The sequence below is a fragment of the Gopherus flavomarginatus genome, chromosome 1 (genome assembly GCF_025201925.1).
Source record: "Gopherus flavomarginatus isolate rGopFla2 chromosome 1, rGopFla2.mat.asm, whole genome shotgun sequence".
In the NCBI taxonomy this organism is placed as follows: domain Eukaryota; kingdom Metazoa; phylum Chordata; order Testudines; family Testudinidae; genus Gopherus; species Gopherus flavomarginatus.
Genome location: NC_066617.1, coordinates 308,087,387 through 308,105,094, shown reverse-complemented (window position 1 = coordinate 308,105,094; position 17,708 = coordinate 308,087,387). Strand labels below are relative to the sequence as shown.

Sequence of the window (17,708 nt, the reverse complement as noted above, 5' to 3'; positions counted from 1 at the left end):
GTATTGAGATCATTATTACCACAGAAAATGTTAGCACGGTTTCGGAAGTTCACTGTTGCTTCATGCAGTGTGTGTGAACAAAGCAGAAAATAGTTCAAGTACTTGGTAGTCATAACCTTGTGACTTCTGTGGTATTGAAGAGACCATTTCTTCATTGTTAACAGATCTGTGCCAGTAGATCCCATTGGTAGATGCAGAATTCCAAAGCCCGAGTATTTAACAGTTTTTTAAACCCTTCCAATACACTTGGATAAGTTTATAAATATGAGGAGGCTGCTGCTCCAAAGATGGACAGAAAAACTACCAGGAAGTTATCTTGGATACTGTATGTACTTTATGGGTTATTTTCTGAACTATGTCGTTAAAGGGTTTTGGTCAGCTACTCAAAAATGCAACTAGCAATTTAAACTCCAACAATTTATTTAGGCTAGTATCTGTCACATTACAAAGAAAAACCCTCCATCCCCTTCAAACCACTTTCTCAATTAGTTATCTAAGCCAGGCCCTGTGTCTGAATGATGTAAAATCTGCCTTGACGCTATAGTGAAGCATTTCTTAAATGCAAATTATAATAATCATACTTATGGAGGAAGGAGGGCAACTGCTCTTAAGAGATTTCAAATGCCTGTTAAAGGTAAGATTTGTATTTATTAGTAAGAAATTTAGCAAGGCAGTATTACAAGGAGGCGGTTTTCAAAATGCTGCTAAACACTGTTACTGTCTGCCCAGATCATAATATCTTTTAATTAAAAGTTCTGTGTGAAAAGCACCTATCCTCTCTCCTTCTACAATACTTCTAGTTTTGTAATCATGCTTATGGCTTTTTTTTTTTTAAACATGACCTACCTAGAGGGTTTTGATTGGCTAACATCTACTGTCACATGCTTCCAATGAAACCAAGTTTGAACTGCTTACTCAATTTTGGGTGGAAGTTCTGGCAATGTAACTTCCTTCCCTGTATTTTTCCAGAGTTCATGACAGCCGAGGGATTCAAATATTGCAATTCCATAAACTTAGTGGAAAGCAAGCCTTATTTATTAGCATTATTTATTGTTGTTCTCGCTTTCCCAGCCAATGGCAGAGGAGAATGCTGAGGAAGGACAGGATGCTTCATTACAACTTCATAGAGAAGAAATGAATCTGGCATGTTTTTGCTCTGTTTAAATATGTTTTGATGTAGACAAATGGAAATAGGCATAACATAAAGAACATTATCAAATATTTCAAGAGGGCAATATAAACCTCCCTTAAGAGTTCTTCAGCCTTAGAACAAATGCCTCCCTGGCATTCATTTTGGAAGCCCAATAAATTCTACGCTAGAAAAAGCCTAAGAAAACAGTCTTGTAGCATGCCCTAAAAGTGACCCAATTAAGACTGTGACAGACTAATGGGAAAAAGTGAACTCTATAATGCCAACGACCACTCATTGAGAATACCTTGCTGCAAGTTCCTTCCAAACCTGGGGGATCTTAGCTCAATTGCAGAGATGAGGATAAATCTAGAGATAGCTGATTTATGAGAATGAATCTTATAAAAAGGGACACGCTTCTACAGAAAAAAATCTGAGTGGTTAAAGTGGAAATTGAATATGGACATGTCATATTGTATTGTTACCGAAAAAATGCTGTATTAGAATGTATAAATCAAAAGGATCATGTGGTGAGACCAGGGAGGTAGTTAATTATATACAGAATTGCTAAGGGTTTTGATTTCTGTGATGGATAAAATTGATATTTCTGTTTATTTTTCCAGGGCTGGCAATTAGAAAGTTATAGCCCTGAAAATATTTTTATTGGTCTAATAAAGATTTTTTTTTCTAGCTGAGTGTTGAGTATTGGTGTCACCCAATTTAAGTTTTAAATGACTCTACATAAACAAGAAATATGATTTCGTCCCTTACCAGCTTTGTCCATTTCTGTTTAGGAAATGCTCTTTTTTGCTTTCTCAGTGGTCCTTTTTGGAGTGTGCAAGTGTGACCATGCACAAATAGCATAAAAACTTTGTCACAGCCTTGAGAATGGAGTGGGTTAGCTTGTGCATACTCTACTAATAGGATTACAGACTCTGTTGCTACCCAGAATAGATCCTGCTTAAATAGGGATGATTCTGTTTTTGCATGGAGTACCATCAGTCTGAAATTAGGCTGCACTTCTAGAGCAGGGGTGGGCCCGAGGGCCACATCTGTGTATGGAAATTGTATGGCGGGCTATGAATGCTCACAAAATTGGGGGCTGGGGTGCGAGAGGAGATGAGGGCTCCAGCTGGGGGTGCAGGCTCTGGGCTCGGTATGATAGGTTGGGGGTGCAGGAGGATGTTCTGGGCTGGGACCGAGGAGTTTGAGGGCAGGAGGGGAATCAGGGCTAGGGCAGGGGGTTGGGGCTCAGGAGGGAGTCAGGGGTGCTGGCTCTGGGCAGCACTTACCTCAAGCAGCTCACAGAAGCAGCAGCATGTCCCTCATCCAGCTGCTACGTTGAGGTGCAGCCAGGCAGCTCTGCACGCTGCCCTGGCTGCAGATGCTGCCACTGCAGCCCCCATTTGCTGTGGTTTCTGGCCAATGGGAGCTGCAGGGGCAGTGCTTGTGGCGGTGTGCAGAGCCCCCTGGTTGCCCTTATGTGTAGGAGCCGAGGGGGGACATACTGCTGCTTCCAGGAGCTGCGCAGAGTGGGGCAAGCTCCTGAACCCCGCTCCCTGGCTGGAGCACCAGAACAGGGCAAGCCCCGGACCCTGCTTCCCGGCAGGAGCTTGAGGGCTGTATTAAAACATCTGGAGGGGCGAATGCGGCCCCCGGGCAGAGGCTCCAATTCTGTCAGATATGCTCTCTACCACAGTTCCTGCCTGTGGCACATAATAGTCTGTTCTCCCAGGGGCTGATACTTCGGTTTAATTTTGGTTGTTGAGTGGTGTTGATGCTTGTGCCATACAACAAGACATACTAGATGACATGTTGGTCTCTTCTGGTCTTACTCTATGACTCTCTCTCTTCCTCCTCTCCCATTCCCTCACTGCCTTGCAGTTGTGATTAGGAAGTTCCAGGCTTGAAACAGTTGCATTTTGGCAGCCACTGTACCTTCCCAAGGGTACATTAGGTCTGGTAGTGCTTGTGAATCAGACCTGTTGCTATCTCTTACAGGTTCTTTATGCTCTGACTGCCACTTTTGCCCCTTAACACTGCTCCAAGAGGGAGGGAGGACCTCAGAAAGTGCAGTCTCATTGCCTGGCAGGTGGCAGGTCAATTGTTTTGAGATGCCATGGCCCAGATTCACAGAACAGTGCAGTTAAGTTAGTGGGGACTGATTTTCTCCACCTTTTGGCCCAATTCCAATCCTCCTTCAGTAGTCTCCTTCACTTTGCAGATAGCTCCTCTCAACTTGGGTGTCACAGGGCCTCTGGATCGGGCAGTAAGTTTTACTCTCTATCTCCATGCAGAGATGGAAGGATGGATTGTCTTTGGCAGGGCTGATGGATCTGAAGTCAGTTTCTGTATGAGGACTCCTCCTATATTCAGAAAGTTCCTAGGATGACATGGTTCAGGTCTCCCTTCATGGGCTTTCAGTTCCATGGGGAACACACCACATTTATCTGTTCCCCAGAAGCTGTTGTGAGACTTGTTAATCTCATGTACTTAGGTGTTGTGGACACCTTGTCAAAAGCTGACACTTCTGATTTCACAGGCAGGCTCCATCAAAGAAGGAGAGGATCTCTGACTAGTAATTCTGTCAGACTTCTGCCATTCATAATTTGTACAAAATTGTGCCTGTGACTTAAAATAACACAACTATTAGTAGTTTCAATCTTCTATTCTATTGGGATCCAAGTACTTTTCCTCCAGTTATATTATTGAGAAGGGTATGGAAAATCTGAGATGAAATTGCCTCTTTCTCTTGTCACTTACATATCAGTATATTTCATTAGAACTTTGTGGGGGGTGGGGAGAGAGGGTGAATGAAATTTTATTGATGAAATTTGCAAGTGCAGTCAATGTAAAAATAATTTTGGCAATAAAAAAACCCTCTCTTTTTGCAGAGTTTCATTTTTCACTAAAGCCTACAAGTGTACATATATTTTCTGTGAGTAATTACAGAATGTTTGCTGCAGGCTTCCTATTCTTAATATTGCAGGAAAGAAGACCTGTACTTTGCATCTTATGATTATGCAAACCCAAAAAGTGATAGTCGTTTTTTTTTTGAAATGTGTTGCTGATTTTTATTCCTACTCTTCTAAGACTATAATTTATTTAAATCAAGTTTACTTTCCATATGACAGCATGGCTATTACTAATAATTGTCTATATTCTCTAGCTTACTTTTTTATTACGTTCATCTTTTCCTTCCTGAACAGTGTGTGTCACTAAGCTCCTCAAATAGTTATTTAAGCATAGGGCAAAACTAAGAATTATCCTAATACTGTCTTTTGGCACTGTATAAATTACTGTGTTGGGATATGCAGTGTAGTTGTAACCATATCGATCCCAGGACATTTGAGAGAGGTGAGTGAGGTAATATCTCTTATTGGACCAACTTCTGTAGGTGAGAGAGATGTTGGGGATATTTAGTTACAACTACCATGGTGGGTGTATTTGGGACAGTAGTCCCCAGGCATGGTCAGAACACAATTGTAGGTTGTACTGAATCACGTTCCTGAGCAATCCTACAGACTGCTAAAATTCAAGGCTGCAGTACAGTAACACTGTCAAAATATGGTTCAGTCCTGTTGATAGTGCAAGACTGAATATATTTTAAAAATGAACAGATGACTGACCTATTGTAGCCAGGTTCCACAGCACAATAACTTCTACTGTGCAGTGTAGATGGGACCTTAGAAAGCTCTGGACAAGAATTTCTTTTACACAAAAATTGTTTCTAAATTGTAAAGACTCTTCCTTGTTTTTAGTAAAAAGCGTTTCTTTGGATTTATTCTTCTGAAGCAAAGTAATTATTTAAAACCTACTCCCTTGAAGAATAACAACAATAAAGTTTACTTGCTTTCTTTAGTTTAGGGGTTCTCAAACTGGGGTTAGTGACTCCTCGGGGTTGTGAGGTTATTACATGGGAGAGTCGCGAGCTGTCAGCCTCTGCCACTAACCCCGCTTCTCCCCTAGCATTCATAGTAGTGTTAAATAGTGTTAAATATTTTAAAAGTGCTGGTAATTTAATTTATAAGGGGAGTTAAACTCACAGGCATACTGTGTGAAAGGAGTCACCAATACAAAAGTTTGAGAACCAATGCCTTAATTTCTGCTTCTGAGGAGGCTGAGGAAGTGGCACAAATTTAGGCCATTGGAGAGAGAGCATGTTGAGCCAGTAGTATTTTTATAGAGAAAGATGCTAATGAAAAGGGCTGGCCTTATGGGCAAATAAAATAAGCAATAGCAGAACCATAAGGGAAGAAGCACTTCACTATCAAACAATCTGTTTCTAACAGGATTGCAAGAGGAGGCTATTTAAGGCTTCATTTCCTCCTCACCCTCTTGCCCTCCCCATTCCAGCATCTTGAGCTTCCGCCTTGTTTGGATTGGGGGTCCCACCATTCATAAGGCCTACTCAGCAATGTTGAAAACATATACGCTCTACTCTGGGAAGAATGTTGGGAAACTATTCTGGCTAACATAGTTTTCCTTGAATGTAGATGGGACTTTATAATTTAAGGGCTCATGCATTACTTTTCAAAACTGTAATCTAAGACTTCCGTTCAAATCTAGAGAAAATATTTTTCCTGTGTAAACATGGCATCACCTTCAAACCCTGATAATTTAGGAAGAGTTTGCGTTTAACCATTGAAATGTTCAGAATTAGCAAATGATATGAGAGGATGTGGTATATTGCACAACATATATATATTATAGGTGGGGTTGGTAGCACTGTTTATTATTAAGGTTGCATGACACTTCTCACTACAAAGTCCTGTTTTCAGTTGCTTATAGCTAGGCTTAGAAGGGTTAGATTTTTGCTGGTAAATGTTAATTTCACTTTACACACACACATCGATGAAAAAATATTTCCGTTGATAATAATAGAAATTTACGGATAGGCAAAGTAAGAAAAATGCTGCTTGAGAACCTGCTTGGCTTAAGGATATTTACTTTGTATATTCTGACATGTGATATTGATAATTTGTGTTTTTAGAGACTATACAAGTTTAACTTCTTTAATTTCAACATCTGCTGTTATTTATCTGACCCCTTATTTTTCATCCCTGACATAATTTCCTGCAAACTTTGAACATTTAAATAGCTAAATATAGGGGAAAATGCTTAAAAATAAATATTGATATTACCATCAAAATTATTTAAAAAAAAATAAAAAAAAATTTGCATTCTACCAACCTAACTTATAACTTTCCCAGATTTTAAGTTTTTGGGCTTAAGTTTTCCATGCCAGGTGTCTGCCTCAGGCTCATTTTTTAATTTCAGCCAAATGAATCAGCCATTTCCGAGAATGAGATGAGGGAAAAATAAGTTGGTTTGCTCATGTTAAAAAGTTTTCGTGGCCTTTGCTTTAAAAAGCTCTGATACCTCATGTCTTAGCAGACTTGAAATGTGGGAGGGGAATGCCTTTGTGTCAGGTAACCTTAATTCTGGCATTTTAAATTTTTTGAGTGCTTGACTTTTCAACCTTAATACTCTTTTTTAACATTTTTTCCATGTTTTCACAATACATTTATGTCTTGGTATTGGTTCTATTGGGGAATCTCAAACTTTTTCATATCTTGGACCATATCTCAATAGTGCAGTTGTCTCTTGGAGACCATTTACTGTCCAGTTCATGACTACATAACACCCTGGAGCAAATAAAGCAATTTCAGACATACAGAAAGAATTTGACTTTACTGCTTTTTACTATGTTATTTTGTCCTTTTGCATTTTTTGCTTTTCATTTCAACTCCCCTCATATCTGTTGTGGAAACAAATAGACCCAAAACCATGTGACCAGCCAGATCACTGAAGACCAACAGTGGTCTGTGGGCCAAAGTTTGGGAAATTGCAGAGCAGATTACTGGTTAGTTTCTATCTAGTCTTGTGCCATTAAGAAAATTAGCTAGCTTGGTTCTTAAATGGGATAATAGTTTTTTGAGCTGTTTTGATTTAATATTAATAACACAGACTGATTCTATTGACTCACATGAGAGCACTCCTTTGGGGTTCATTAATAAGTCATAGTGAAGCTCATTATTCTACTGAACTGCTTAGCAGCAGTCATCTTTTCTGATGCTATGACTTTGTGCCCTTTCTCTCTTGGAGTCACTCTTGTTCAGACAGGCCTCTCCTCAGCTCTAACCTGTTCACGTCCTAATTTTTGCAGTACTGCCTGAGGGACCTTAGCTAGGTCTGCTTTTTGACCATTTTATTGCTCTTGTAGATGTTATTTTATTTTGACTCCTGTATTTTGAGGAACTTACTTGCTGAACTTCCATAATTGGCTTTTGTGTCTACTGAATTCTTAACTCTTAACAGTAGAAGCCCACTGAAATATATTAGGGATTTTGTTTAATTTGACCCTTATTACCCATTAACAACAATTGTTGTTAGAACATATTTTTAAAAACTACCGAATGACTTAAAATACTAATTCCTGCCTATCAAAACTTTTAATGGCACTTGGTGCTACCAATAATTCCCTTCCTGGATTTTTGCTGAGAGATACTTGATCTTATAGCCATCATTTATATTGAATCATTGGCTTGGAATATATTTTATTTTTCTTGAACTTGAACAGTATACTGTGATCAGATTATAACCACAATCATAAGATTTTTTTCTTGAATGGTTAAAAAAATGGCTTGAACTAGGGCACAAATCTATACAGTACTCTTCTGAAGTATATGTTAGTCCTAAGTCCATCCACACTGTTTTGTTTACAGAAGGAGCCACTCACATAACCTTTCTTTTAATTTGTCAAATTAATGGTGTTCTATGTTTTTGTAGTATGGAGATTGCTGAAAGAAATCTTGAAATAATTGTGACAAACTATGCTACCATCAGCTAGTGAATTTCTTCCAGCAGATGACCTTTTAGAAAATTAGCTTTAGAAAACTTTTCTCTGTTGAAAGATTCACTTTCTGAAAACCTCTTCCTGTTGGGGGACTGCCTTTTGAAAGAATGTTCGTCTTCTAATTATTGTTGCTTGGCTTGACATGTTTCTGATTCTCCAGCTGCTTCATTTCTTTTACATCTGACACAAGATAGAAATTTAGAGGGTGAGGTGATGACAAAGAGTGGATACTGCACTGGAGAGGAGGGACAGAGCAGCTTCAAATTAATAGAACCATAAGAATTAATTGGAAAACATCTCCCTCCCTTCTGTTCCTCCAGCCAGTGCAGTTATCCCCTACAAAGTGTTTTCTAATCCTCTGCCCAGTCCATTTTTTGAAGTACAGTTTTACTCTGAAAAGTGACTCTCTGTAAAAATGTGTCATGGGGATATACATTAATTGTTTCTCAATTATTTCTGTAATAAATATGCTTGCTCAGTGCAAAGTAATCCTTTTAGAAATTCTAATGATTATTTTGCTGTTATATGACCACCTTCTGCAGCTGTGCCAATTTGCATGTTGAGGGATTGCTGGTTGATTAGGTTGTCAGGAACAAATATCAGTGTTCTAGTAACACTTTATAGATGTGATAAGATTGAAATATTCCAGATAGACAAACATTTTAATTCTGAAATAATCTGAATAGTTTTCTTTTAATACTCCTTTTTATAGCTTGGTGATCCATCCATTTTCCCTGCTGTCATTGTGGAGCATATTCCTAGTGCAGACCTCCTACACAATTATTCTGGCTTAGCTTGCGTTGATGAATCCAGTGACATGATTACTGAGAGTTCCCTGGATGTTGCAGAAGAGCAAATAATAGAAGATGATGACATCACCCTTACAGGTTTGTTAGAGAAATATTTCTGTACGGTATGAGAGGCTTGCGGTGACAAACGTTTTCATGACAAAGAGCAAAATCAACCAGAGTTTTGCCCATACCAAGTAAGGAAGAAATGTATAGGACTATACTATGTTCTTCGTTATGAAGTAATCAGTTTTCTATCTAAATAGTAGTAGTAAATGGGTTTTCAAGTCAAGGAAAACGTGTCTGCTTTCTGTGGAGAATTTAGGACTTTTTAACCAGAACCAAAAATTTTTATTGTTTGAATTTCTGCTGAAATGTGTTTTGATCAGTTATATTTGCCACATTACTGACAAGAAAGCACTTTTGAGTTGCAGTTTAGCAATATATTCAGTGTCTTTTACTTTCTGATATTAAAGATTGATTAAAGTTTATTTGTCCTGCGTTAAATGAACAACAGTACAAATACAGGTCCCAGAAATGTGGTTTCAGACTCCAGTGAAAGTATTCTAAAAATCACACTGTTTTCATTTTATTTGAAACATATGAATTGCAAAAAGATGTTTACATCTAATTTTAAAATTGCAGTGAGCCACGTTAGCCAGTCAGGAAATTCAGAAATTTAAGGTTCTAGCAACAAGGGTACACATTGTTGTGTCTCTTATGGTTTGCATTTACGGATGAATGCTACACATTTTATCAGGAAAAACAAGAACAGAGAGCATGGGATGTACCCAATGTGGCAGAGTTATGGTGCTATTGGAAAAATAAGCAGCAAAGCTTTCCCCCGCGCCCCTCCCCCCCAACCATTAATGCTGTAACTCTGATTCCCCAAAATGCATCAAGAAAACCTGAGATGGAGCAAGTAGAAAATATTTTCTTAAACTAGAATACTTTATCATTGAGCGCCATTAAGGATGTACAGTAAAGAGAAGACAACACAGATACCACCCTTAAGGTATGTCTGCGCTGCAAAAAAAGCTGCGTTTGTAACTAACATTAGCTAACCCTAGTTAAAGCAACAGTGAAGACATGGTAACTCAACTTTTAATTAAGTTTAGTAGCTCTGGTTCTAGCTCAGGCTGCCCTTTAGGCTTGAATTTGAGATGTTGAGCTGAGTTGCTGTGTCTTGAGTTGCTGCCATTTTAACCCAAGTTAAGAACACATCTTCTTTGAGTGCTTGCTCATATCAATTCCAAGTAGGTGTGTGCGTGCTGCGTGCACAGTCACCAGAAGGTTTTTCCACTAGTGGTACCATCGGGTCGCCTCAGGTGCCCCCTGGAGTTGCCTTGCATATAGGACCCTACTGATCCTCCGCATCCTCAGTTCCTTCTTACTACCAGTGACGGTCGTTGAAGTGTTCTCTTCTCTCTTTGCTGCTCTTCTCTCTTATTTTCGAACGATCCCCTAGTGTACTCATTGTTCCTACCTGAAAATAGTTTCAACAGTTAGTTAATAGTTTTTAGTAGAGCATAGTGTAGTACTTGAACCTCATCCCCTTTGAGCTCCCCCCAGGGTTCTCTTCTCCGTTCCCTTCTCCTGCCTGGGGTCAGAGCATGCCTCAGTTCCAGAGGTTTAAGCCATGTGGGGTTTGCCAAATGCCAGTGCCAAAGGGCGACCCACATAGGTCCTGCTTAAAGTGCCTAGGGGAATCCCACCAGACTGATAATGACAAGATCTGCAGAGGATTCCACTCCCATACTAAGAAGGACAAGGACCACAGGCCCTGCGGCAACAGTCGGAGTTGAGCCTCATAGACCTGGCACTGGTACTTCAGCAGCAGTGTGTAGCGCACTGGCTTCAATCAGGGACGTTGCGGCACTGAGGATGGACTCTGGGGTCACCTTGGCACCATCATTCCCCAGCACTGAAGACTTCCTGATGTTCAGAAGCCTGGCACCGCTCACAGTCACCACCGCCTCGCAGAAAGCACAGGAAGACGGACAGAGTGCGCTCACCTGCTCAAATAACTGAGCATGAGCCTGATAGTGGAGCGCAACTGTGCCAGGCCAATCCATCTCATCCGTGCCTGAGGCAGTATGATTGACTCCAGGCCTGCAGAGGGTTCCGTAGAGTTCCATGCCAGTGGATGAGAGTCAAGTGGAGGACTTCGATCTCCCCGCCACTCCAGAGACCTTTGAGGCAGCTAGAGGCCTCATAGCCCTAATGGGCCCGTACTCTCCCGACCAATACGAGAGGAAGCATCCAGCACCGCAAAGACCTCCAGTACCATCAGGGATAAGCCAGCGATGATGTGGCACCGTGTGCCCTCACCCTGGCACTGTCAGGCACAGCGCCACCACGGTGTGTGCACTTGAACTCCTCAGCATCAGACTCAGAGGCAGAGTCCTGAGTATCTAGAAGGAACCAGCACTGTGCAGAGTGGCATCTTCAGAGGTTGGAAATGGGACAATCCTTCCCACCCGTGCCGTGGCCAGCGCAGTGGCCCTTTTGGACACCCTCAGCATACCACCAATCCTAGGGGTCCTTTTCACGGCGATCTCTGTGTCGCCTGAGATGGATGAACACCATCCAGGGCCAGAGAGTTCTATAGCGGTGCCGATGTCGGTACTGCTACCGGCTTTGCAGTCGGCACCGAGATGGGCGCCGATACTGATGACCAGGCACGCATTGAGTTCAGATGGAAAGATCCCTTTCTAGCCCGAGCCTCCTCATCATCTTCACTTGATGAAACAGTAGCAGGAACATCCTCAGCATCTGCCCCAGTTGATAGTAGAGCCCACCAGGAGCTTCTCAGAAGGGTGGCCCAGAATCTGGTGCTCCAGATGGATCCAGGGGCTTGGTATGCCATCCTTGACTTGAAGGATGCATACTTCCACATTTCCATAGTCCCATCCCACAGGAAGTTTCTAAGATTCGTTGTTGGCCACACTCACTATCAGTTTATGGTTCTCCCCTTCGACCTGTCACCAACCCCTCAGGTGTTCACCAAATGCATGACAGTCATAGCAGCCTTCCTGAGAAAAAGCCAGGTGCAGAGATTCCCATGCCTTGATGACTGGTTAGTCAAGAGCCATTCCAAGGTGTAAGTGGAACAACATGTCAACTTGATAAGGTCCACATTTGATAGGCTGGGTCTCCTGTTGAACGTGCAAAAAATCGATTCTGTCTCCTACTCAGAGAATAGAGTTCTTAGGGCCAGTGTTAGATTCAGGACAAGCCAGAGCTTTCTTACCACAGTCTCATTTTCAAACTATGCACAACATTATACAACGCTTTAGGGAATACCCAACCACTTCTGCAAGGAATTGTTTGAAGCTCCGCGGACACATGGCGTCTTGTACATACGTAGTACAACACAGGAGACTGAGATTCAAACCTCTCCAGGCCTGGCTAACATCAGTGTATCGACCAGGCAAAGACAGTCTGGACAAAGTAGTCATACTCTCACCGCAGGTGCTTGAGTCTCTTTAGCAGTAGCTCGATCCGCGAGTGGTGTGCGCAGGGGTCCTCTTCTCCAAACTGCATCCCTCGCTGTGTCTGGTTACCAACGTGTCGGTGATGGGGTGGAGAGTGTACATGGGAGAGCTCGGAACTGAGAGCCTCTGGTCCCAAGTGGAGTTGTCGCTTCACATCAACATCAGGGAGCTGAGAGCAATTCATCTGGCATGGTAGAGCTTCCAAGCTCATTTGGAAGGGAGATGCATATCAGTCCTGATGGACAATACAACAGCGATGTTTTATATAAACAGACGGTGGAACACGTGCCTCTCCCCTATGTCAGGAAGCCCTAAAGCTCTGGGACTTCCGCCTAGCCCACTCAGTACTCCCGGATCTCAAAACAAGCTGGCAGACCATATCAGCAGATCCTTCCACAAGCACAAGTGGCCCATTCGACTGTAGGTGGTGAACAACATTTTCCAACTGCGGGGAGTTCCCCAGATTGACTTGTTTGCCACAAAGAGCAACAGGAAGTGCCTGGAGTTCTGCTTCTGCCTGAATCACAGTCTGGGCTCTCGTGCAGACACATTCCTCCTTCCCTGGAAGGATCACCTGTTCTACTCATTCCCACCTATCCCACTTGTCCACAAGGTTCTTCTCAAGATCTGGAGGGAAGGAGCCTCAGCGATACTGATAGTGCCAGTGTGGCCCTGCCAGCACTGGTACACCATGCTTCTGGAGCTGTCAGTGGACACCCCAACCACCCTAACTTTAATTCCGGACCTGATCACCCAGTACCATGGCCGGCTCCTGCATCCTAATCTCGAGTCTCTCCACCTCACGGCTTGAAAGCTACATAGTTAAACCCAGTAGAGCTCACATACTCCGATCCTGTTATGAGGTGGTTCTCCTTCGCAGTAGGAAACCATCCACCAGGGTGACCTGCTTGGCCAAGTGAAAGAGATTCTTGATCTGGTGTTCGCAGAGTCATACTTCTCCAATATAGTCATCAATTCCCTTTATCTTGGACTATCTGCTACATATAAAGCAGCAGGGCTCATCGATTTCATCGATAAAAGTTCACCTGGCCACCATTTTGGCATTCCACCCAGAAGTGGCAGGCCGCTCAGTCTTCGCTAACCCGATGGTGGGTCATTTTCTTAAAGGAATGAACAGGTTATACCCACAAGCTTGGGACCCCAGCTTGGGACCTTAATCTGGTGCTTTCGAGGTTGATGGGGCCTCCATTTGAGCTCTTAGCAACATGCTCATTATTCTGTCTTTCATGGAAGATGTCTTTCCTGGTCGCAATAACTTCAGTTAGAAGGGTGTCCAAGCTCAAGCCCTCACATCTGACCCTCCTTATACCATCTTTTACAAAGACAAAGTACAGCTTTGATTGCATCCGGCCTTTCTGCCTAAAGTCATCACTCAGATTCATGCCAGTCAAGACATTTTACTTCCAGTCTTTTTCTGTGAGCCTTACACTGCCAGGAGCAGAGGCTCCACGTCCTGGACATTCGGCAGGCATTGACCTTTTATATCTAGCAAATGAAGCCGTTTAGTAAATTGAACTAGCTGTTTGTCACGGTAGCGGACAGGATGAAGGGTCTCCTGGTCTCCTCTCAAAGGATATCATCGTGGATCATGTCTTGTATCTGAGCATGTCATGATTTAGCAAAGATTCCTGCCTCTGCGCTGATGGCACATTCTATAAGATCATAGGCCTCTACAGGCAGCATTCCTGGCCCAGGTTCCATTCCAGGAGATCTGTAGAGTGGCGATATGGTCCTCGGTCCACACTTTTACTTCTCATTATGCCATTACCCAGCATGCCAGGGATGATGCAGCATTTGGCAGAGTGGTGCTTCAGTTAGCAAGTCCATGAACTCCAACCCCACCTCCTAGGTAAGGCTTGGGAGTCACCTACTTGGAATCAACATGAGCAAGCACTCGAAGATGAAAAAACGGTTACCTATCTCTTGTAACTGTTGTTCTTTGAGATATGTTGCTTATGTCCATTTGAAGACCTACCTGCCTTACACTCTGTCAGAGTAATCTGGCAAGAAGGAACTGGAGAGGCGGGAGGGCCCTATATGTGGTGCCATGAAGGTGTGACTCCAGGTTTGCCTGAGCCGACCCAACAGGTACTACTAGGCGACTGTGCACGCAGTGCGCACAAATCTATTTAGAATGGAAATGAGCAACACATCTCAAAGAAAAACAGTTACAAGAGGTAGGTAACTTTTTTTTTTTTTTTTTTTTTTTTTTTGGCTGCAAGATGCCCTACGAGTTTATAGTCTATATTGGACAAGTGGTACATTGCAGGGAAATAGAGCCCTGAAAATCTGTGGATATCCACTTTGTATTTGTGGATATCTGCATCCACAGATGCGGATATCCGTGGACCATGTTTGCTGATCGCATATAGGATATACATACAAATTTTGTATCTGCATAGAGCTCTAGTTGGAAGGTTTCACTCAGAATAGCATTGATATTTTTCTTTGTGCTTTTTATTTTTTAAAGTTTTTGTTCTTGCTGCTGGGTTCTTGGCGTTGTTCAGAAGTTTTTAGATAAAAGCAGTAGTCTGTGGCACGATGTGAATGAGTAGACTTTGGCATATATGTACTTCTGAATGCCTTTATCCACCTGAGAATGCACTAATAGCCTTGAAATGCATAAGCCAGTGTGGCTTACTGGTATAAGTATATGCTTAGAAATCTACAAAAGTAACATCACTTCAAAAGCCTTATCTACCAATCAGAACATGGTTTTGAACTTGTTTCCATAGTCATGGTCTAATATTGCTAAATCATCTGCACTGAAAACCAGTGCTAAAATATTTTAGGTTACAAGTGAAATGAGTTTGTTCTTCCTTCTGCCATCAAACTGTTCGTAGTGGATGTATGTACAGATTTAAAAAAACCCCAGAACTCAGTAAAACTTGACATGAGTTGTAGTTACTCAGAGTAAATTGGCACGAACTGTTCTCAGCAGTTTTATTTGATGAATTTGGCTCCTTTTTTTCCGTAGTGAATTATCCTCAAATAGATTGTGACTTTCACAAATGTGTTAGTTCAAGACTACAGTATTGATGTATGTGAACATATTTTAAGTTTGGACTGCTTGCAGACTACTTACTCTAGGGAGGGATAGCTCAGGGGTTTGAGCATTGGCCTACTAAACCCAGGGTTGTGAGTTCAATCCCTGAGGGGGCCATTAAGGGAACTGGGGTAAAAATCTGGGGATTGGTCCTGCTTGGAGCAGGGGGTTGGACTAGATGACCTCCTGAGGTCCCTTCCAACCCTAATAGTCTGTGATTCTAACTATTGCTTTAAGTCCTTGCTATTTGTATGAGTAGTTCACACTGTGTAATTGGTCATCTAGTGGTTTCCTTCCTAAATGGTTGACTCCTAAACTCACAAAGAGCATTTAAAATAGCTGTGAATGTTTGTGTGAATCCATATTTAATTAATATTTGTGTGTGAATATGTATCTGCACTAGTGTTTGTGAAACTGTTTGTGAACATTTATGTAAAAATTTATTGCTCATTCAAATATTAATGAGAAGAAATGATAAATACTACAGTGAGGCTATGATAGTGTCTCCCCAGAATGAACGAAAACATGCAGTCTATTTAACTAATGGAATGGGAGAAGTTCTAGCATAGTTTTTAATACCATTCATTGTATTTCAAGCATGCTTGTCTGCCCTAAAGGCAAAGCACTGAGTGAATTAGTAGTATGATGCTGAGCAGATTATCGAATTTAAGTAGAGGTTAGCTAACTTGTTATTTCTCTATTCACAAGACACTAGCTACTGTGCAAATTGTTTATTTGGCTCAGTGCAAATTAGTACAGTACTTGAGTTTTGTTTGTAATGCAGAGAGTACAAAGCTCAGAGTTCCCTCAAAAAAATCTCATTTTGGATTTGTTGGATGTAGTTTTACTCCTGGAATAGATGACTGTGTTTGCAATTTGATAACAGTCTGACCAGATCGTGTGTTCTGTGCAACACCAGTCCTCAGGACACAATGATCAAACAGGGATCTTTGGGGTATGACATGTGGGGCGGGACAAGGGGGGGTGGGAATCCTGTTCCTTCTTGACACTGAATTAGGGAGTTTCTTTCCCAACAATATGACTGTGTGTCTGACTGCGTGAGAATGTTATGTAAGATTCAGCAGCGTTATCAGCTCCGAACTCTGATCACTTTTGCCAGCTGTAGTGCCTTCCTGGCCCATTAGTGCTTCTGGGGGTGGGGACCCAAGAAGCAGGGCTTTTCTGGCTAAGTAGTGAGGATTGCAGGGGTTGGAAGCGCTCTTGGGACCCCTGCAGCAGTCCCAGCAGGAAAGGCGGTGGAGCAGGGGCGAGGCTGGACTCACCATGGTAGTTGATTTCATACTCTTCCCTTCCTCGCAGGAGGACAGAGCTGCAAACTATTCCTCGTGCCCCAGCTGCTGGGACTAGTGAGCTCAGCGGTGCTGGGCAGGAGCTTCTCCCCTCCGACCTCCTTCCCTCTTGGGGCACTGTAGGGAAGTTACCCCCTGCCTCCCCCCCCCCCCTTACAGGCTGTACTAGCTCTGTGCTTAGCTGCAGCCAGGTGCCGGAGTGGTGCTGGGACAGGGTTTGCCCAAGGAAGCGGCCGCAGCCTCCCCTACTGGATTGGTTAGTTACGGCAGATACTGGGCTTCAAGGAACACTGACCTGGGCAGGGGAATTCCTGCTCCGTCCTGCCCTGGGGTCAGCGTGTGTGTCCCTGCTCCCTCCTGACCCTGCATTATCCTCCATTGCTGTTTCCCCCCAACTAGCAATAACCTACCTGTTGCTGACAAGTGTTAGCAATGGGAGCAGCTGGATTGGTGCCCAGCACAGTGTAACTGCAAGTGTTAAGAAGGACAAACCGTGTTCAGCTCGTTTCAGTAGCCTGTGTGTGAAATGCTAGCATTTAATTCAGTGGTTCTCAAACTTTTGCCTTGGTGACTCCTTTCACACAGCAAACCTCTGAGTGCAATGCTCTTATAAATTAATTTTTTTTGTGTATTTAATACTGTTCAAAATGCTGGAGACACTGTAGACAGCTGCAGTCCACAGGGCCCTGGGCTGGAACCTGGAGTAGAGGGCAGGCCCAGGTTCCTCCCAAGTCTCCCAACTCCTGATCAGACACAGGAGGAATTGACCTGGACTGTGGGTGTTACTGGGGGGGAAGGTCTCTGGGCTGTTTCTTGGCCCATATGGTGAATCTCTGAGGCGAACAAATCCGCCAATAAGCACAGAACCCACCAAGATAGAGGAGGAACTTTGTCACATGGGTGATGAAAAATTTGCTTTTATACCTGTGCAGTATATTAGTATTCTCCTTTAACTTACACTAACGTAAATCAACAGTAACTCCACTAAAGTGAGGGGAGCTAGCTTTTTAGAAGTGTAACAGTTCCTATAACACTGTGGGTAAGCTTTGCTGTCTACA

The 17,708-nt window shown here is 42.6% G+C and overlaps 1 protein-coding gene across 3 annotated transcripts in view; it reads left to right on the top strand.

Moving 5' to 3' along the window:
- The window catches only part of ELF1 (E74 like ETS transcription factor 1), a 116,822-nt gene that overhangs the window by 53,008 nt on the left and 46,106 nt on the right, over positions 1-17,708 (top strand). For all 3 annotated transcript variants that reach the window (XM_050948725.1, XM_050948714.1, XM_050948734.1), the window contains one exon: positions 8,701-8,875. In XM_050948725.1, the coding sequence (XP_050804682.1) occupies positions 8,701-8,875 (175 nt within the window). The remainder of the gene's footprint in view (positions 1-8,700; positions 8,876-17,708) is intronic.